Consider the following 22803-nt stretch of genomic DNA (forward strand, 5'->3'; position numbering starts at 1 on the left):
ATGTGAAGTATGACCATGAAACAGGTGCTTGTGCATGCAGATACATCTTCCCATTCTCTTCTGTATTCTGGTTTCAGAAACCAAAATATAATCCCTGTGGAGTTGCATTCCCAACTGTCAGTGAGCGGGAATTTTGCAAATTACACAGTTCCCTCCACCATAGTTTCTTCCAGCCCCTGTGTTACCTTCAATGCCCCCCACCAAATAATGTCCATTATCTCAATCTCCATCAATAATTCCAAATTTTGCACAACCCTCCCTCCCCACTGGAATAAAGAGGAAAGTCAAGGTAGGCAATCATGACTAATTTGGTTTGACTACAAAATTATTCTTTCTGGTTTGAGAATTTGGCATTTCTGAGTAATAATAATTTATTTAATAATAATAATAATAATTTATTATTTATACCCTGCCCATCTGGCTAGGTTTCCCCAGCCACTCTGGGCAGCTAGAAATTCTAGGCAGAGTAGAAATTTAGACACATTTTCTGCTCACTAGACACAGGCCTTTCACCCAAGTCAAACCATTGGCCCATCTAACTATTGCCTACATAGACAATAAGCAGCTCTCTGGGGTTTCTGTCAGGGAACATTCCCAGACCTACCTGGAGGTATCATGGATTAAACCTGAGACCTAATGCTTGCAAATGTTTTGCCACAGAGCTACATCACTTCTATTTTGATTTCTTGATCAAAAGCATCATGAAGGATCTGAGACTTACTATGGGGATTTAATAATGCTGGATGCTCCTACCGTTCAAACACTCCCTCTACCAACATGATTGGAAGCTGCACAGGACCAAGTATTATTCCCTCTCCATCGGCCTGCTTGCTTTAACTAACTTTCATTTTAAAAGGGAAAACACTCCAATTTGGGGAGTCAGAAAAGAATGCAAACCAACCAGTCCTAACTAGAATGCGTGATTGTTTAATTCCCTTTGTGTTCTCCTGCCTGTCACACACCTTTCACCCTAATCAGGTCCTTCCTGGAAGTGTTTTGTGCATTATGTGTCTGCATGAACCATTAAATCTCAATTTAAATGCTAATCTGCCTTGCTTGCAGGCAGGGGTTGTCCTGCCAATGATGCATGATGTCATTTTTCTAAGCCAGCTCCCAATTGGCTTTTCACAGGCCCTACCTCTTGCAATTATATATTTCAGTGACTGGTTCATGTTCCAATGGGGGAGGCAGGATACTCTTTAAAAGGCAGCACTTTGATGGTCATGAAAATCAGATGGCCTTTTTTTTTTCCTGGGTCCAGACTGCTGTAAAAGTTCCTGTCTGGTTTTATTCTGAAGAACAACTGCTTTTTTCTGCTTCTAAGTCTGTGGGTGTGGCTGCAACTTAAGAAAGTCTGCAACTTAAGAAAGTTTGTGCCCATCAGAGTAGGGAGCTGCTTAGAAACATCTTATTTCCTTCTGCATTTTGGATTCCAAATGAAACAACTCCTCAACAATAAACCTACTTTTTGTGATTTTTTTTTAAAGAAAAACTTAACAAGAGAATTGACTGAGGATGCACAGTTCGGAGGCTGTAAAAGCTTCCCTCTGCCTGCTATTTTGGCTGATGGTCACCTTCAATACTTACCTTGTACGCAGCTTGCCTCATAAACTGCTTTGCCGGCTGCTTCCAGATAGCTGGCACCGTGATGACCCAGCGCACTTCTGAGTTTTCAAACCCGGAGTCCTGATCACTCAGCTCCTGGAATAAAAGAAAGCAAACTTGTGGTGAGAGGCAAAATTGACACCAGCTGTTTCTAGAAGTGATGTTGTTTCCCAGTGGCTCCTGTGAAAATAATTTGACACTTTTCATGGTTTCTGTTGCTATGTCTATGTCAGGCTGTTTAAATAACTGGCTGACATGCCAAGAATGCATAGAATGTTGAAACCTGGGTTTCAGTTACACCTTCAAGGAGGTCCATAGGAAAACATACCATGATGAAGGGCAAGTTCTTCATCTTACACAAACAAAACCAGGCAAATACAAGAGCGTACCTTATGCCTTTGTAGTAAAAGTGGTAGGTTGCTCTAAATTGATGCTCCTAAGCATTAATCATATTTGCTGTGTTGAAGAGGCATGGGAATGTTCCCTTAGTTTAGACATGATATGGGGAAAGGCTCTGCCGCTATAAGCTCTATAGCATGGGTAGGCAAACTAAGGCCCAGGGGCTGGATCCGGCCCAATCGCCTTCTAAATCCGGCCTGTGGGTGGTCCGGGAACCAGTGTGTTTTTACAAGAGTAGAATGTGTCCTTTTACTTAAAATGCACCTCTGCGTTATTTGTGGAGCCTGCCTGGTGTTTTTGCATGAGTAGAATGTGTGTGTGTTTTTAAAATGCATCTCTGGGTTATTTGTGGGGCATAGGAATTCATTATTTTTTTCAAAATACAGTCCGCCATCCGCCCCCCAAGGTCTGAGGGACAGTGGACTGGCTCCCTGCTGAACTTTTTTGCTGACCCCTGCTCTATAGCTTATTAAAAATGGCATCTGCTTAGCTTTTGTAACTTAGTACTTGGTACCCATGATCAACTTGAGGAGGTCTATGAATGTGCCACATTTCAAACCAATCTAATAAAAATGGCCTTAGGTCCAGCATGTTTGAAAGTGTTTCTAGAGCAAAAAGGCGGCACCAAATGGTGTTTTAAAGTGAGGAAAGGGTACAGGGAGAAAAGTTCTCCCCTCTCCCCATGGTCCCAATAATAACAGAAACAGTTAATGGATTCTTCAATCTGCTGCCAGATTGCTGGCTGTAAAGAGTTTTCATCAATTTAACTGTATCTTGGTTTGTTTCTGCCCTTCATTTAAGCAAGTGCCATATATTTTAATTCTATGTATGTTAGAAATTGTATGGTTTTGGTTATTTGTTTTCATTGGGTTTGCGGCTATATAATAAAATGTGTTGTCATATATATTGAAGTTTGGTATGACTATGGCATTTATAAAGACCCTGCATGTATCAATGATGCTTAGGAAGACCCTGCAGTTGTGGAACTGTTGCAGTGGTGAACCTCCTCAGTTACATACTATTTTGTTCTTGGTTTTATACAAGCTCCCTCATGTTTCTTCCTCATCCTGATAGTACTTGCCAATAGAGCTATCTTGTTATAAAACAGTTTCTGCTGAAACACAAGCCAATAACCAACAAGGGTGGGCTCACTTTGTGCTGGCAACCATTCCGATGAATCATAATGCTGTCAAAATGAATGTGGTATGTTGCTATGTCAATCCTTTGTAGGAATCCTTGCATCATGACTTTCATTTGGGTTATGTGCTATTTGGGATAATTGTCGCCATTTGTATGAAGGTAAAGGGACCCCTGACCGTTAGGTCCAGTTGTGGATGACTCTGGGGTTGCGGCGCTCATCTCGCTTTATTGGCCAAGGGAGCCGGCGTACAGCTTCTGGGTCATGTGGCCAGCATGACTAAGCCGCTTCTGGCGAACCAGAGCAGTGCACGGAAACGCTGTTTACCTTCCCACCGGAGCAGTAACTATTTATCTACTTGCACTTTGACGTGCTTTCTTTCTTTTTCTTTTTTGATTTTTAAAAGACTTTATTTATTTATTTTAAAACATACACAGTAATAAAAGGAAAAGAAATAAACACAACACAACTTAAAGTTTAAAGTATATTTCAAATTATGATTTAAAAGAAAATGTATATAAGATGCAATATAGGTGGTATCTAACACTGGCAAGATTGGCGAAAATGTACAAAGGAAGTAATAATATTTGTTGGAGGTGTAAAGAGGAAGTTGGCACTTACTTAAATGTATGGTGGCATTGTAAAAAAAATTTAAAAATTTGGGATGAAATATGTAAAGAATTTAAAAACATAGTTAAGTATTCGTTTAGAAAAGATCCAGAAATATTCCTTTCGGGAATGCTATATGAAGAAATAAAAGCAAGAGATAGATGTATATTGATGCATGCGACAGTATCTGGCAGACTCCTGATTGCAAGAAATTGGAAAAGTGATAAAGTTCCAAGTAAAGAAGATTGGCTAATTAAATTAACAATATATCAAAACTTAGCAATAAAAGTTGGGGTACTGAAAGGGTTAAGTGAAGAGAAAGCAGGAAAGGATTGGAAATTATTTAAACAATATCTAAAGAAACAGGTAGAGAAAGCGAATCTTGTAGCAGAGGTATGAAGGGCACAAAAAGCAAAAAAGAAAAAGAGAAAAGAAAATTATAATAAAGTATGCAATTTACCAAGGAAACATAAATCAGTATATAGGAGAGGTTGGAAGTCACAAGCGGTGGAGGGGGTGGTGGTGGTGGGGTGTAGCTTTTCAGATTTTTGTTAATTTTCAGGATGTCCTTGTTTATTATACATATGATTTAATTTTGTGTTATCTTTATGTATATATGATTTGGATTTAAATTTTTGTTTACACTTATTCTTTGTTTGTATGTTTTTCGTTCAAGATTTTATGTTGTGTTTGTTGTGTTTATTCACTTTGACGTGCTTTCGAACGGCTAGGTTGGCAGGAGCAGGGACCGAGCAACGGGAGCACCCCGTCACAGGGATTCGAACCGCCGACCTTCTGATCAGCAAGCCCTAGGCTCTATGGTTTAGACCACAGCGCCACCCATGTCCCTATTTGTATATATATTTGTAATTGTATGGTGTGCTGGCTGTTTTGGTGTAAACAAGAAAATTATTTTATTTGAAAAGAAGGTACTAGGGATGTTCTAAGGGACCCAGGTGGCGCTGTGGTTAAACCACTGAGCCTAGGGCTTGCTGATCAGAAGGTCGGCGGTTCGAATCCCTGTGACGGGGTGAGCTCCCGTTGCTTGGTCCCAGCTCCTGCCAACCTAGCAGTTCGAAAGCATGTCAAAATGCAAGTAGATAAATAGGAACCGCTACAACGGGAAGGTAAACGGTGTTTCCATGTGCTGCTCTGGTTTGCCAGAAGCGGCTTTGTCATGCTGGCCACATGACCTGGATGCTATACGCCGGCTCCCTCGGCCAATAATGCGAGATGAGCGCGCAACCCCAGAGTCGGTCACGGGGTCCCTTTACCTTCACATTTTTAGGGATGTTCTACAAGCAAATCACATCCCGAGTTTGGTATTCCTGCCATTGGGTAGCATATTTTTTTCTATCTTTCTTGCTGTAGTTGTGGGTGGGGGAAAGGGGCAAGAGAATAAATAAGCCTACTCAAAGCACACACAAAAGCAGAGTAGATTAATTTTCTAACAATCTGCTTATTTAAGCTTGACAAACATGAGGCTCTTAATATCAGGGTTGTGGGTTTGAGCCCCAAAATGGGCAAGGGATTCCTGCATTGCAGGGGGTTGGACTAGATGACCCTCAGGATCCCTTCCAACTCTACGATTCTATAATGTAGAGCTGGCTCTGCTGCAGACTAGCCTTGAACACTACATGAGCGCCTGCTCTGTGACAAAGAGTTGGAACCGTGGCTGGCCCGTTTAAAACTGCACACCTTAGCTCTCCCATCTGGAAGAAGAGTAGAGAGAGCAGGCATTTCACTACCTATGCAGGAAAAGGCACCCATTTATCTAACTAACGGGGGAAATGGTGTTTGGGCTTTGTGGGCTGAGAAATTATATGCAGGGCAGACATGGGCCAGCCGAAGACTCTGTGCTGCCTATTGTGAAAGACAAGACACAAACAGAAGGCAGCCAAGCTGGCGGCAGAACCTAACTTCAGCACTGTGGAGGGGACAGCACCCACCAGCTGAGGACAACAGGCTAACTTAGGAGGCAGATGCCACAGGGCACAGACAACACCTCACTTCACCCTCCCCCTGAACCATCTGCCACCTGAGTTAGCCAGCCTGTGCTGCCCGATGGCAAGGCCAGACCTGCCTGGTGAACAAGGAAAATAGGTGGTGGGTGGGTCAGCAGGGGAAAGAACTAATTGAAGAGAATCTAGGAAGGGACGAGGGGAATTTGAGCCATTCATACACCTTCAGCAAGCTCACAAACAGGACATGAAGGTGATGGCCTTACCCTGTTTTATCCCCCAAATAATCTAAAACACAGAGGTATTTAAATACAGAACTATTAAGGCTATCTTTATCAGCCCTATTGCCACTTCTTGTGGCAGGGAGTTCCATAGCTTAATTATATGTACATTTGGAAGAACAAATGTATTGCATTGTGAGGCTGCCTGAATTTGTTTGTCTGCTCATTTCTGCAAAGGCTGGGAAGTCTGGGGGGCAGGAAGAGAGGAACAATAGAGCACAAAGTATACCACAGCATAGCAACAAAAGTTGGGATTTAATTTGGGACACCACCACCCCTGGTTTGAGCACTGAGCTAATCTCTGCCCTGGACTCAAGTTTTCCCAGCAGTAGTCAGTCAAATACCTCGAGAAAGCTTGCAAGCAAGACCAACATTTTACCTCTGGCAGCTGGTATGCAATGGTATACTGGCTCTGAACATTGAGTAACCATGACTATTAGAAGGAGCTCCTAAGATAAAGCCAGAGTGGAGCAGGTAGGAGGACCTTTGAGGGGTAGCCAAAATATTCTGGTTACTTTAGAATTATATCGGAAATGGCTTTCATTAATTCCTACAGAGCTAGAGTACAACCAACAGCATATGAATTATGGAGTTCTGCAGAAATGTTTTGCTGGTGAGGAAGAAGGTTGTATGTAAGTATCTAGGACACCTCATCACCATCACCGTTTCTGCATCTCCTGCAGCTGCTCCACTTTGTTTACATCAAGAACTGCTGCAGGCTGAAGTATGGCAAGGTTAAATTTGTTGGGCCAGCATTTGTCGCAGTTATAAATACAAAGAGCTGGGGACAGAAAGTGTTCCTTTACCTTTAATGCTTGTTCCTTGAAGTACTGCAGAGCGTAAGAAAATAGTTCAAGTGCCTTGACTTTCTTGCCATTTGCAGCTGTCAGGTCTGTTTCCAGATTGAGATTCTAGGGGGAAGAAAATGTTTAGAACATGTTTAAAAGGAAGTGGTAAGTGTCAAGATCCATTCCTCTGAGGTGGAGAGAATGGAATTTGCTATTGCTGAGCTCCATCACTTAGGTAAAATTGTGACTCCAAGCATTACACCTTTTCCTTTTGACAGTGAAGTTCACCATTCAGCCAATCCCAACCTGGTGCCCTCCAGATTTTTTCAACTACAACCCTATTCAGCCCCAATGGTCAATGGCCAGGGATCGTGGGCGTTCTCATCAAAAAACATCTGGAGGCCACCAGGTTGGGGGTGACATTTTTCATTTTCATAAAGGATCAAGCTTTTTGCTTGTTGGTTGTGTTTCAAAGTACTGTATATTCCTGCGTATAAGACTACTTTTTAACCCTGGAAAATCTTCTCAAAAGTCGGGGGTCGTCTTATACGCCAGGTCATATTTCTTATACTGCGAGTGTATCCCAAACTCTATATTTTGACTGAAAAAGTTGGGGGTCGTCTTATACGCCAGAATATATGGTAGGCCAAATTTAACCCCCTATGCTGCTTTCTGTGTGCCCAGCAGCTATTAAATATTATTTTAATTCCTAAAATGTATACACCGGTTGATTATAAAAAAACAACCCAAAAAACCCCAAAGCACTTTACAAAAGATAAACAAGTAAACTTAAGGGGGGGGGAAATACAACCCTATTTTAAAACATGAATATACTAAAACAGCGTAGAATTACTTCAACTTTCTAAGCACCTAGGTAGGCATGTGTAAACAGGGATGTTTTTAGCAGGCACCGAAATGAGCTCAGTGAAGGCACCTACTTGATCTCAATAGGCAGGGAGTTCAAAGTTAAGGCGCTGCCATGCTAAACGTTCAAGTTCTTACAAAGGCGGAACAGGTATTATGAGGCACCTGTGATAGTGCCAATTCCACCGATCAAAGAGGTCGAGTGGGCACATGTAGGGTGAGGGGCTCTTTTAAGTGCCTGAGATGACATGCAACTGGCCAAAATGTGAGCACAAGAACCAACAACTATGCCAAAGGCTTAGGATCAGAATGCACAATATTATGAAACCAGAACCTAGAGATCTTTTGGCTTTCCTTAGTTATAAAACACAGGAAAGTGGATTGGAAAGAAAAGAGTCAGCAAAGCCATAGGGATCCACTCTGGTTACTTTCCTTATCAAAACGCTTTCCTCTGCCTGGATCTGTTTGAAGCACAGTGTGACTTCTTTTGGATGAGGGTAGAATTAACACGTCAAAGAGACTCTGCTATACATTAGAACTTCAGAGCTAATAATATGACTGTCAGGAAAGGAAGTTGCCAAAATCTCCCAATGTTTCTTCGTTTGGTTTGAAAGCCAAGACTCGTTTGTTCAAAGCTTACTGTGAAGTCTGCCTGCAACATTTCCCCCTTGTCTACTTTTACCATTTTTTCAGCCATCTCTGCATTATTCTGTTCCAAACAGTTGTCACTTTCTACCCAAAGAATAGGGAATAGGTGTCTGGAACTCGGTGAACCAAGCTAGTGAAATTGAGAGAAACTGAAGCTAGTGAGGAAAGGATAATACTTATTCAATATAACCTTCCCTACTATCCTTAACATTCTCACAGGATCAACGTGATTGAAGTGTCCTATATAAATGCACACTAAATGCAACATCATTATTCATACAGCAGATACACTAGCTCTGCATATGCCAGTGTTTGACATAGTGAATGCTGCAAGATATAAGATGTGCCTAAATGTGGTGGTAGACGAGGATATGGGGTGGAATTCAATTAAATTTTAGTCACAGTAGACCCACTGAAATTAATGAACATGACGAAGTTAGGTCCATTAATTTCAATGGGTCTACTCTGAGTAAAACCTAGCTGACTGCCATTCATGGCCCCTACCTGCCCCTATATTTCTGCCAAGACATTATGTCTCCTTCATACTTGATGATGTTCACTGGGAGACACATCTGCCACAGAAAGTCTGAACCAGCCCTAAATATTTCAGTCGGAATTCCTGCAACCTGCCTGTATTGAAGGAAATTCTACCTCCAGGCATGACATGATGTGTTGGTGGCTTATGAAGTGAAACAGAATTTAACTGGTGGTGACATGAATGGTATTAATTTTAAAAGGCTAAATAACCTTTCAGAGAGAGGGAAAAGAAAAATACTGCAGAAAAGTATTAAGTTACCAGTTTCACATATTAAATAAAGCTTAGCTAGAAAGCTGTGTGCATTATGATAACATCTGCCTAGAACCAGGAAAAAGAAATATTTATGCAGAAACAGAAATGAGCAAATCTGTCAGTTTCAGTTTCTCTCAATTTTCTGCTCTTAACTTCAGTTCTCCACACTTCCATATCAGTTTGCATCCCCCCCCCAGAAAAGTAGTCCTCATGAAAATTCCTCAGCATTTTATTGTGACATTCTTCCAATAAGCCATGTTTACGAAAACTCTGAAGAACAGCCACTCTTCCATTTGCATATTGTTTTGGAAGGTGCAAATTATGTAGGTTCGCCTTTAAATGTGAACTGAATCAAACATCTCCCCTAACCCGAGAAAAGTATAGAATTCATCTGCTACTTACACCAGTTGTGTGAAGCTTCATCTTAAATTTCTCAAAATACAACCAGTGTTTTGATTCATTAGGATCAAGGTCATGATAGAAATCCCTGGCTGCATAACCAAAACTGTGGAATTTTCTTTCTGGAGTTAAGAGGATAGTGGTTGGTGTTTTCTGATTTGACACACCAGGATCTCCTCCTTCCCATCGCCTAAAATACAAAAGACACCACTTAAAATCAATGAAATTTTAACATATTTTAACATGCAGTCCAGAGAATACAACAGCTGTTTGGAGTGTATGCATTTATTTGAAAGCATTTCTAAATCACTTAATAGTTTTTATAAAAATCCCTAAGTGATACCTCCCTAAGTTGTATACAAAAACCACATAAAAACAATAAAACAGGCTCATCAAAAGAGTAAAACAGCTTTATGATCACTCACAGCATAGCTTTAGGGTGGTGACAGCTCCATAACCATAGTTAAGGATATGATTCAGGTTTGCATGCAATATTTAATGATAGCCAAGGTTTATAAACTAACAAACCTTCATGAACATGTGTGGTTTAACCATGGTTAAGCTGCTCAGATGATCAACTAAACCATGGTTTAGTATGGTTAACTAAACCATGGTTCATAAACCATGGTTAGCATTCCATGCAAACAAGCCTGGAGAAGAGAAAATGGGGAGGGGTGGGAGAGGAAATCTCAAGGGTGCACAAAAAACTATATTTTACTGGCCCAACATATAGTGGTACCTCTACTTACGAATGTGATCCGTTTCGGGGTGCTGTTTGCACCCCGAAAAGTCTATAAGTAGAGTGTTGCTACTGCATGTGCCGAAGTGCGATAGAGCGCTTCTGCACATGCTCGAAGCACGCAAATCACTTCAGTGTGTGCGACGAAAACCAGAAGTAAACTTCCAGGTTTGCCGCGTTCGTAACCTGAAAAGCTGCAACGTGAAGCAAACAAAACACAACAAATGAGAACAATGAATGTTATACTCAGTACAAATAAACGTTATAGAACTGTTAAATTGTTGCTTATTTCTAATTTGTAGAATCATCATCAAATGAGTATTTGATGCAATATATTCAAATCAAAACAATTATACAACAGACAATATAACTAGTGATACTTTGTTTTGATAGTATTGTATTATATAATTTGTATTTTTGTACAATTATTATTATTTGTGGTGCCATGGAAGAAGCAATGCATTTTAAAATGTACTGGGACATTGAAATCTTTATTTTTGTGCACTCTTTGAGCTTCCCATCTCCTTTTCCCGCCCCTTATTAATGGAGCGTCATCTGGTTTTTCTGGAAGAAAAGGGATGCTGGACCAGAAGACCTTTGGCATAATGGACAAGGCTTTTTTATTCAGGTTTGCTGGAAAAGCTTGTAGGGGAGGAAGCAGGTTGCAGCAGCCTGACTTTTCCTCAGCACTCATGAATCTGGCTGGAAGCATATGAATACACCAAGTAGTGACACTGTTAATGAGCTTCAGAGAGAAAGTGAATGAGCTTTAGATGGTGGATGTTAAAGGGCCTGAAGAAAATCTCTGCAGTGTGCATAGAGCCACTTCTGCAACATCCAGCACAGATTTTCTTCCAGCTGCTGTTGCTGTCACTTTTCACTCTTCATTAATGCCACCAATAGCACCAGAGAGCTAGATACCACAGCCTTTAAATTTGGTTTAGTTAGGAAAAACACTCTAATACAACAGAGCTTCATCGCTCTCAGCACCACAAGAAGTTCCCCAGGTACAAACATGCCACAATAAGAGATTTTGGGAGAGGGTTCTCACCTGCAAATTACCTGGCAAAACTGCAAATACCCAAGTATAGACATTCATTTACCTTGGCCAGATTTAATGTGTTGTCCTCTGCCCTGCTGCTAGACAGGTATGAGGGTAAACCGTATGAGTCACGCGTTTGCCCATGTGGCTCATCGGAAGTGGAAACAAATTTGCATGTATTGTTGCACTGCAGTTTCTACAAGGATCTACGCCTGACCTTTACCACCCCAGCATTACAAAAGCTTAAAAATGAACCAGAATCCCAATGTCTGAGAGCCTTGGTAGAAGACAAGGTCCCTAAAATTACGATCAATGTTGCCAAATTCTGTGTATCTGCTATTAGACGCAGGAAACATGAGCTTTCCAATGTCAATACGCTGGCGAATGCGAATATTTCATTTTATTTATGTCCTTGAACTTTAAAGTGTTGTTATGGCCTAAATTGTATTGAAATTGTTCTCTGTTTATTTCTGTGTTATCCTTTGTTGAATAGTTGTATGAGTCGATTTGGGTTGTGACCGTTTAATAAAATTTGATTTGACACATATGTTCCCCAGGTATATACAGTCCCCAGCCTCTGAATTCCCCTTTTACAAATGTGTGTTCAGTCTTGCAAAGGAATGAAGTCTCCATGCCTGCAAAGATCAGCTTTGCTGAATGATTACATCCAATTCTTGAGAACTATCTCTATGAAGGCAAGCTCTGTGATGATAAAACTTTCCTGATTTCTCTTCCTGTTATTTGGGGCTACAGATCTCAGACCAGATCTACTGGTTGTATTTTGGAGCATCTCAAAATGGCTCTAACTGGGAGTCATAAGCTACAGCATCTGGGCACATTGCTTATACAAATGGAATGCTATGAGTACAGAATGTGGCCCAAGACATCTCTATTTTTATTTAATTCATTTTTGTTTATTTATTTCTGTTGGGTTTTGTTTACTAAAACCTATTCACTTCTTCCTTGTTTGCTATATGTATGTAAGAACCTGCCTTGCAGTGATTTAGACATTTGTACAATCTGTATTCCATCTTTCGGAAAAATAGTGAAGGCAGCTAACAAAAATAATATAAATACATAAAATTTAACTGTTGCAGATCCCACTCACGTGAGAAATTCATTTTGCAACACCTGATTTTCAAAAATTCCTGATTTTCAAAACTTTTACATTCTTCTTCTTTTTGATGCTATAAAGCAGGCCCATCCAACAGGTAGATCATGATCTACCGGTAGATCACTGGATGCCTGTGGTAGATCACTGGCAGATCACTGGCTCCTCCCCTAAAAACAGGGCTTTCATTCTCCCTTAAAAAAGCTCAACAACTTTGACCTGAACCCCAAAAGGGGGTAGATCACTGCCCGTTTTTAAGTCTGTGAGTAGATCGCAGTCTCTTAGGAGTTGGCCACCCCTGCTATAAAATTATTGTTAAAGACATTTCTATAAACTGCTGATTCCATGTTAGAGACAATTCCATGTTTCATTCTTTTTTTTTTAAGGGATACAAGTACATTGACTGAGCTTGTTTGTAGTCACCAGAATGTACAAAAATCCTATTGCTCAAAAGGCAAATGACATTACCTTAAGATGGCTGATTTAATTAGATTTTAATGAGCCTCTGATATTCATGGGGGCGGGGAGAGAGAAGGGAAGAACCAGGTAAGAGGGCATCTATTCTAAACTGGATTGTTCAGAGACTGAGCCAAAACTGCTGCTTGTTAAATCCTACGCACCAGCTGCACATTCAACGCAAGAAGAAATATACTGTTTTGATTGAGAGTCCTTAATGACTGTAATTTTGACTCATTCATGGAGTGTTATGTTAATAGAAAGTGCACTTACGAGTTGAATAACTGTGACAGCCATCTATTCCTTCCTAAATAGAAACTGCATTAGACCCCTTTTCTGGGATGAACATCTTTGAACTTTAGTTCCATCAGCATCAGTAATCTCACTGGTATCATGGCTAAGATTTGCAAAGATTTAGTCTTTGGAAAACAAAATTCCTTTAATTTGTAGTACACACTGGATGCCCAAAATGTGATGCTACAGCAAAGCTGTGTGCATTCAGTGATTGCACTGGACACTATACAAACCAGTACACAGACATACAATTCAGCTGCCAGATAATCTTTTTTTCCTTCTTTATAGAGTATAGCAGGTTTCTAGTCCATAAGGATACAAAGATGAGGGTGAAAATATGCAATGCCTCATGACATCTTAAAAAGAAGAGAGAAGGGGCTGAGGAGGATCTGGGGTAGACCAGGGTTTAGACTTCAGTCCTTTACACCACAGTATGGTAAGGAAAAGAACAAATTGTGTGTAAATATTCTTGATATGCCCATTTCTTACAGAATATTATTGTTGGCATGGAACTGAAGCCCTGGGCTAGGATTATCAACTGAAGGAGTCTTGTGCCTTTAGTGCCATGTTTAATTTTTATTTAATGTATCTAATGCTACTGTTTTGCTATTACAGGAATATTTCCTTCAAAGCCATGTTCTGGCAGACCTAGCCTGTAACTCACAGTGATGTTTATGTAGACAAAGACAACCCTACTGGGAAATAGGGCTTTAAATGTCTGTGATCCCCGGTGAATACAGATACGTGAGCTCACCAAAAGCTGCAGTGAGCCATCCATACAGATCTCATTATATGATGATGTGCGAAGGTTAAAAGCGAAGAAAATTCTGCCAGAAAGGATTCCACTGGTGAAAATGAGCAGCATAGCGATGGCCTGTTTACGTTTGCTAGCAGAACTTTTGGACTTAATTATAGCAAGAAAGGAGAACCTAAAGAGCATGTTTTAGGCCGTGGTGCTTCCCGACTGCAGAATTGCTCCTCTCTTTATCCAGCTAGCTTGCCACATACCCACTTCTTCAGTAAAACCTTTCTGGGACCTTATGCCAAGACAGACCATTTGGTCTATCTAGTTTAGGGCTGTCTACACCAAGGGTAGTCAACCTTTTTATACCTACAATCCACTAATGCATCTTTCTTGATGGTAAAATTTCCTTACCGCCCACCAGCGCTTGATGGAAGGATTCCGCTTGTGCCACAGAACCCCCTACCGCCCACCTAGAATCCTGAAATGCCCACTAGTGGGTGGTAGGGACCAGATTTGACAACCCCTGGTCTACACTGCTGGGCAGTGACTCTCTGCAATTACAGTCAGCATTTCCAGCCCTACCTAGAGAAACCAGGGATTGAACCTGCAATCTTTTCCATGCAAAGCATGTGCTCTACTACTGAGCTACAGCCATCCCTCACCATCTCTGCACCTCTCTACTTTCCTGATTCTCCCTCACCTCTTCCCCACTGCACATTTACCAACCCTGAGCATCACCTCCTCATCCTTAATGTAGACTAGGAGAACTCTGGATAGGGACTTCTTCTGTTCTCTGCAAACTATTCTGCTGGTAATAAGGAAATGTTAAGCGACAGAAGAAGGATTCCGCTTTCTCTTTTGGTTCTTTGCAAGGGCAGGCTCAACTAGATGAGAGGACTGTGTGCGTAGCTTGCTTAAAGGGAAGCTTTCCCTCACACAAATATCAGGTGTGGACCCGCCAATCCAGAATGTGGTCGCAGTGGGGGTGGAGGCAAAGGGTTAAAATTCCCCATGCCAGGGCCTTAATTTGGACTCAAGGTCCCATGCCTGCAATTTACTTTTCAAAAGTCATTCCCTCTGCAGCACACTCCTACCCCACCCCCACCCCTCCCTGCAGGACCAGCAGCAGCTGGTGAATCCAGAGGACAGGAGAAAACTTTTTTACCCTGGTGAAAACAGAGTGTGACACTGCTGTCCAATCTTCACCCTTGCATTGCCAATTGGTGCTATGGCAGAATGTCTGGGCAATGAAACAAGTTGTCTGGGAAAGTCATAAAATCTTCCCTGAAGGTGTATCCCCCCCCTTCTTTTTTTGGAACGGGAGACTGAATGTGCATCTGTCAGGAATTATTTAGGTCTAACAAATTGGGCTAGTGCAGTGGAATAGATTACTGACCCTTGAAATTCCCTCCAGCTTTATGATTCCATGATTTTGGTTGGCTTCGCGATTTCTCATTTGCCTACTGTCAGTGCACAATAAGCTTCACACTTGATTGTCTGTCTGCCTGACTCACTTCATTGATATATGCTGTTGCTGTATTAACAACTAAAGACAAGGAAACATTTTTTAATTTTTTAAAAAGATCTGGAAAGGAAATATCAGGAAAAGGATCGATATACACCACGAGGAAAAGCAGCCCATTTTTAAATTGAAAAGAGCAGGGCTATAACTTTGAGATTTCTATTTTAACATAAACACTCTCAAGAGCACTGCAGATAGAAATTTCATTTCCTGTACATAAATATTATTTTGCAAATGATTCTAATAATGTAAATATTGTCTTTAAAAAAACCTCTGCACTACCAGTAGTCACGCAGCTTGTATGTTACAGTTCAAATGTGAAGCTTCACATTTGATAGAGATGTGACGGTTTAACACGCTCATGAGATTGTCTCCTCCAAATGTTATTGTTACAAAGCTGAAAGAGAAGTCACTGGATCTGCTGACTGGATTGGACAGATTTTACTATCTTCCTGAGCATGCAACTATTAGTTCGCTGTACAGCATTTGGAAGGCAAGCCACTATGGTGGTGCAAGAGAATAAAATTCATTCTCCACCCCAACCTCCCAGTAGTTCCACTGCCAACCATTTGGTAACCTTCCCACAGAGTTTTCTTAAGCTAATGTTTGGTAGTGACTAAAGCACTGCTCAGGGGGGGGGGCACCTGAGACCCTAGGGTCAAATGCTGCCCTGCGAGATTCTCTATCTGGTCCATAGGCCATGCACGCTTCTAAATCACACACCTATGCCCTGGGCAAATGTGTTTTTCTGGCTAGAATGTGTCCTTAAACTATGGTAACTCCTCTTGCTTATATGAATGGAGGATGGAGAGGTGTGTGCCAGTGTAGAATCCTCTGCTTTTGGCTAGAATGTTGCCTGCTGCATAAAGGGTAAGAGTAGCCTCTCTTGCGCTGCATACGATTCATTCTGGCCCTGCCCCACACTGGCAAGAGGTCCCTGGGAGGAACGCAGCCCTTGCACAGAAAAGAGCTCCCCACCCTTGTTGGATACTCACAGGCCCTGCGCTCACTATCCACATAAGGCTGCACTGGTGACATTTACCTCATTACATGAATGCATTCTGGTTCCTTGGTGAAGCTGTAGGCGTAGCCGCTGGATGTCGTGCCAAAATCTATAGCCACAACAACAGGATAGGACTGCTCCTCTGCATCATTTGCATCAGAGTCCTTCTGTCAAAAGAACAGAAATATATTTGCTGTTATGTGAAAGGGCTGCAAGCGTTACTAGCTATATTTAAATGCCAAACACGACACCAATAATCTCCTCTGGAGTGACCGAAATTGGCAATCCCCAAATACCAGCAGGCCCCAGATGCTAGCTGGAACGGGAATTTAGCACATCACTAAGCCAATACTTAATTTTTGTGACTGTGATGCTGCCTCAGAAGAATGATGGCTGCACTCAAAATTCTTTGTACGTTCTGCAAGCTAAATGGGTCAGTCACTGATTTCAGAAAAGAATGAGAAAAACACAACAGCAAGCTCCAGCTTGCCAATGGCATGCAATTATTAAATCAATGTACCCAGGTGGCGCTGTGGTTAAACCACTGAGCCTAGGGCTTGCTGATCAGAAGGTCGGCGGTTCGAATCCCTGTGACGGGGTGAGCTCCCGTTGCTTGGTCCCAGCTCCTGCCAACCTAGCAGTTTGAAAGCACGTCAAAATGCAAGTGGATAAATGGGAACCGCTACAGCGGGAAGGTAAACGGTGTTTCCATGTGCCGCTCTGGTTTGCCAGAAGCGGCTTTGTCATGCTGGCCACATGACCTGGAAGCTATACGCCGGCTCCCTCGGCCAACCCCAGAGTCGGTCACGACTGGACCTAATGGTCAGGGGGTCCCTTTACCTTTACCTTTACTTTTAACATATATGTCACCTAAGCCTAAATGGTAGCATGTCAAATATGGTAACTCACTGGGATCAGAACCTGGGATGAGTGGGGGGAAATGTTTATCTTCTTTACCTCCCCCTAAGAGCCTGTAGACATTATTAAGAGAGAAGGACCTTGGGATCAGTCTTTAGGGAACGTGATCTGGATTCTGAATGGGAGAAGGAATCGCCCTCCGGATCAGTCCCAGGTGCGCCTGTACTTCTCTGGCCTACAGAGACTGTGTTGCCTTTCTCTGTCTCCACCTCAGATGCCCTAGAGGTGCCCATGTTCTGTCAGAGCCACCAACTACTAAAGCAGGCTGGGCCCATTTAAATAAAAAAGGCTCCTCCCAGGCAAGATGAATTTAGTCTCTCAGATAAGACTTCTGCTAAAGGCTTAGTCTGGGGTGGGCTGCTGCTGAAGCAACATCTGTTCTTATGGAGTCTCTAGCTGGAATGAAATTTCATTTGAGAAATGAACTTTCATAAAGAAAAAAGGGCACTGAAATAATTGTGATGTTATATACGAAGCATGAAGCATACTTCTCACCATCACAATAAAAACTGTAAATGATTGTTAACTAAGGCACACAAAATGTCAAAATAGGACTCTCTGTGGGAGATTAAGCCTGACTTTGAAATTTTGCAAGCTCAGAACATTCTTGACCTTGTCATGCAACACAATCACTCAGTCTAGTACATCACCACATTGGTCTGCTATTCCAGGCCTTGATAGACTGAAGGTCAGTGCTACTGACACAAACTATTTTCATCCTCAGCTTCAGGACAGTAGCAAAGAGGATCTATCCCAAAAGTTCTCCTCTGCCTGCAGCAAACTCAACCTTTGTTTATTTATACATTTCGTACGTTTACACCAGGCATCCCCAAACTGCGGCCCTCCAGATGTTTTGGCCTACAACTCCCATGATCCCTAGCTAACAGGACCAGTGGTCGGGGAAGATGGGGATTGTAGTCCAAAACATCTGGAGGGCTGAAGTTTGGGGATGCCTGGTTTACACTATTCTTTCCCTCTGAATTTTTTCTTTACAACAACCCTGCAAGGGAGGCTAGACTGAGAGACTGACTGGCCCAAGGTAACCCAGTTACTGTAATACTATTATTTTAGTCTGTAACCCACCTTATGACTTTTTTATATGAAAGTGTGGTTTATAGATTTTTTTTTTAAAAAAGAAATGAAATAAACTCTTAGCCATGCATGAGGAGAAAATAATACCAGTAATATAGCCTACAGGCTACATTTCTCACCGCAATGTGGGATGGAGACAGAGGTGTTATCCCTGGGTCTCCCAGACTTCTAGCTGGAGATGCAAAGGCAGCTGTTGAAACGACATCTGAAAGAAAATAGGAGGAGCCTTTTAGTCAGCTGAATGTTCTTCAGAGCAGATAAACAAGAAAAAAAAGACGCATGTTAGTTAATGACACCAACTTTGTCAAATGTGACAAAAACAGTCACAGAAAGAAAGACATCAGTGCTATGTTACTTGTCTCTGTAATTAATGACATAATTATTTAAATTTGACAATTAAATTACATTCTTCTAATAACAAATGAACTGAAACTAATTCATTTTGACTGGTCTTCAAAGGCAGCTAAGCATATGCCCCATGATTCATAGAGCGTAATACAAATGGCAGCAGAGATGGAAGCTCTTTCTGGAACCTTCTTAGTGCAAATGTTGCATGCTGCACCAGTGTGGTGTAGTGGTTAGAGTCCAGGACTCAGGTTTTACCTTGACCTGACACTTGTCTATTTTGGAAAGGACTTGCATGCCTCACCCCTCTTTTCCAGCTCAGAGGGAGTTAAGTGGAGAAATTGGAGTTGGATCACCCAGTTATCTGACTAATCTTTTATAACTGTGAAGAACCATCTTCAGGATATAATAATATTTTTGTAGGTAATTTAAGAACGGCACTGGTTGGAGAGTGGTGATGTCATGCAACCAAGATGGCAATTTAATTTTTTCTCTCCCCAAACCTTGACAAATGGCAAAAATCAACATTGTTTCACCTCGGGGGGGGGGGGAGTCCTGACTTTAAATGAAGTATCTTGGATATTACTCGGGGATCCCAACTTGCAAGGAAGAGATCTGAGGAACCATTTTGAAGCTTGGGATCCCATCTTGACAGGTAACAGGGAAACTGACATGTCCATGCTTAACATGGTACCAAAGAACCCTAAAGGCGAAAAACTTGATCTGGACATGACGACGGTAATTAACTCTGCTTTGACGTGCATTATTACCTCTTTGAACAGAACTGCATTGGTTTCTTACAAGACTTCTCTCCTCCCAATATTTGGATCTAAACATGGAATGTAGGACTGGATTAGATGGATATGTTTGCCATATGGTTATAGATCCTAGGTTTCTTTTACTTTTAGAAATACAAGCTGGGGCAGCACAGATCAGAATCAGGGTGAAATAGCAGTGCATAGGGAGCGTCCATTTACCTGCTGGCCATGCTGCTACCGGTAATTGCCCTGAAAAGATGTTATTCCCTGCAATGGCATCTCCAGGGAAACAGTAATTCTGGGAGGGAATGGGGCAGGGGAGAATGGCTTGAGAGGAAAGGATCTCTCTTCCTGCATGACACGGTCCTGATCTGGATTGTGAGAAGTGACACAGTTGCTATTTCTAAAAGAAAGAAAAAACGCCCAGATAGGCAACAACGTGGCAAGCCTGTACTGTGTTTCTTTTGGCACATATCACACACATTACAAAGGAACATGCAATTGCACATGACTCTGTTCATGGACTTTGTTGCATTGATGCTCCGACTATGACAATTTCACAAATATTGAAACCTGTGTGAAAAACATGATGTTTGCCATGTGCCTGTTACTACTTTATTTTTAACACCTCTCAAGGAGGAAGAGGTTGATTTGGGCTTATCAGAGTAAAATGTATTGCAGTGTAGCTTAATTTAGCTAATATTGCACCTTTTTTCTCTGGGGTTTCCATGGACACCACAGTGGAGCACAAATCCTGTAATCAAAACAGTGGGGGGTACTGCTTAAAGCTTGCACTGCCATAAGAGGCTTTTGCATCCAAGAAACAAGCTGTCAGGACAGCATTTCCCCTTTCCCTGCTTTTGCCTCATCAAGTCCTCAGTAGCCTGGACAGTGAAATCTATAGGTCATTATTCCAGTGCATAAATGCAGCCAGGCTGATCTTAACAAAACCATATTTCTTCAACTTATTTTTATGGCATTCTTCATTTGCAGAGATTTGAAACTTGCTTCCCAGAAGCAGTCTCAGGATTGTTGTCATCCAGGGTGGAGATCCAATGCACAGTTGAAAAAAAGCAAGTCCCGCTGAATAAATGTGGGTGTTAGAATAACCTTGTACAGGTTCACATGGTTAAGTCTCCTGTTCCTTATGTGCAAAGATGATGGTGCACAGCAATGTGAACACAAAGCAGAAAGGACCACTTCAGCCCATGGCTGAATGTCATGTAGAAAGCCTCCTCAGATATTTCACCATCTTCTAAGACAAGAACAGGGAATATTGGTGTTGTTGAACTCCAACTCACATTAGCCCCAGCCACCATGGGCCACTGCTCTGGGATGATGGGAGCTGTAATCCAGCAACATCTGAAAGACCACTGGCACCCCATCCCTGCTATAATAACTACCCACTCTTTGTGGCTATTCCATCATCCTGCAAGAAGTGAAGACTGATGTTGCTCTCCAGGACATGAATGATCCATCCTCCTTTCTTACAGATGCAAGCTCAGATGCTGGAGATCTTCTGCAGCCACTGGCACCAGCAGTGCTTTTTTATTTTAGGGATTTAAAAGTCACAAATTGCGGCTAAAGCAACTTGCATTGGGTTTGTTCTCGGTCTTTAATCCCTCTTTCCTCCTAATTTTTATAGTACTACCTGTATCATCAGAACTGCTGCATCATGAACAAGGGCAGAACTATTTGCTTGTGTCATTCCAAAATGAGAGGAGGAAATGCTTCTACATACTGTTGGGAATAGTAAATGTTATGAGCAGACCATCTTTGTCGGGAAAACCGCATGAACAGATCTTACCCAGAGAAATAGCTCAAAACCACACACTCCAATTTGATGAAATCTTTGGAATAATAGTCACACTTGAAAACAGAGGTCAATAAAGACACTTTACAGCACAATCCTATACAGTGGTACCTCTGGTTACGAACTTAATTCGTTCTGGAGGTCTGTTCTTAACCTGAAACTGTTCTTAACCTGAGGTACCACTTTAGCTAATGGGCGATTTCTGTTCTCATCCTGAGGTAAAGTTTTTAACCCGAGGTACAACTTCCGGGTTAGCAGAGTCTGTAACCCAAAGTGTTTGTAACCTGAGGTACCACTGTATATATATGTCTACTCAGAAATATGTCCCACTGAGTTCAATCAGGCTTTCTCCCAGTAAGTGTATACAGGATTACAACTTCAGAGAAGAGATGGTGGCTTTACACAGATGCAATTCTATGCATACTTCCCTGGGAATAAGCCCCACAGAACAGATGGAGAGTTCCTTCTGAGTAAGCATGCAAAGGCTCAGCCTGCAAAAAATGTTACAATGCTTCCTAATTAATTGCTGTAACTGCTGCCCTAGATTTAGATGCCCCTGGGGTGAAATGTGCTTTCCATACCAATGCAACTTGAATCAGTCTTTTTTGGACTGTCTTCATAGTGATTTGGGGGATTCCTTTCATAAAGAATGGGCATCTCTACTCTCTGAATTGGATTACCTGACTGCTTCAATCTGCAGAACCTGCACTTTTACAAGTGCCATATAATGTTCTGAAAAGATGGAGGTACTGTGGGTGGATCAAGTTCCTAGTCCAGGGAGTCTTTCCTCTTCAGTAATTGAGAAGTGGGTGACCTCAACCACCTGTCAAAGTGGTCTGCTGGCTTGGGAGGGGTCTGGATCCAACCCACCAGTCAGATCCAGTTCCTCACCCCTGCACTAAAAGCACCCATTGCAGGCATGGGGTGCATTGATGCCATCAACCCATTCCAGAGCCATGTGCCTGCACAATGCTGCCACAGCTGCCTCTGCCTCTCTTGCAACACTCTCACAGCAAGAACATGGGCATTTCTCCCTTTAGAATCTCCTAAGCAGTGGTGGCCCCATATTTCCTGTCCGCCCATTGCACCAGTTATTATCAATTGTTATTACCAATTATGGATAATTATCTAGCATGCTCCTGGAAGTTAAGTCCCACCAAATTATGTGGTACTTAATTCCTGGAGAAGTTTGAATAGGATTGATTAGATGCACACAGACCAAATAAGGAATAAAGCTTTGTTAATAAAGCACTGTAGTTCTACTGGGTCTTAAATGAAAAGGTTTTGGTTCCTTTAAAACCTTTCTTTGTAAAAACATTTAATTAAATGTAATAAACAATGATTCACTTTCCTACAGTGCCAATTTCATATTTGGAACATACAGATATGCATTATGAGACTGGATGCGCAAATGCAAGGTCTGTGCTTGAGTACTGGAACACTTAGGATGCAGCCTTAGGATAGAGGAACTCTATGCTACTTT

General features: G+C 41.8%; 1 protein-coding gene across 2 annotated transcripts in view; it reads right to left on the reverse strand.

Annotated features, from left to right (window-relative positions):
• HSPA12A (heat shock protein family A (Hsp70) member 12A) overlaps positions 1-22803 on the reverse strand; it is a 51708-nt gene that overhangs the window by 23665 nt on the left and 5240 nt on the right. Inside the window, exons 2-6 of one of the 2 annotated variants that reach the window (XM_035138290.2) lie at positions 18524-18609; positions 16434-16558; positions 9486-9672; positions 6800-6904; positions 1588-1701 (exon numbers count right to left, since the gene is read on the reverse strand). In XM_035138290.2, the coding sequence (XP_034994181.1) occupies positions 1588-1701; positions 6800-6904; positions 9486-9672; positions 16434-16558; positions 18524-18609 (617 nt within the window). Of the gene's footprint in view, positions 1-1587; positions 1702-6799; positions 6905-9485; positions 9673-16433; positions 16562-18523; positions 18610-22803 lie in introns of both variants that reach the window. The other variant, XM_035138289.2, reaches the window with a different exon arrangement.

Source organism: Zootoca vivipara, chromosome 5, assembly GCF_963506605.1.
Source record: "Zootoca vivipara chromosome 5, rZooViv1.1, whole genome shotgun sequence".
In the NCBI taxonomy this organism is placed as follows: Eukaryota; Metazoa; Chordata; class Lepidosauria; order Squamata; family Lacertidae; genus Zootoca; species Zootoca vivipara.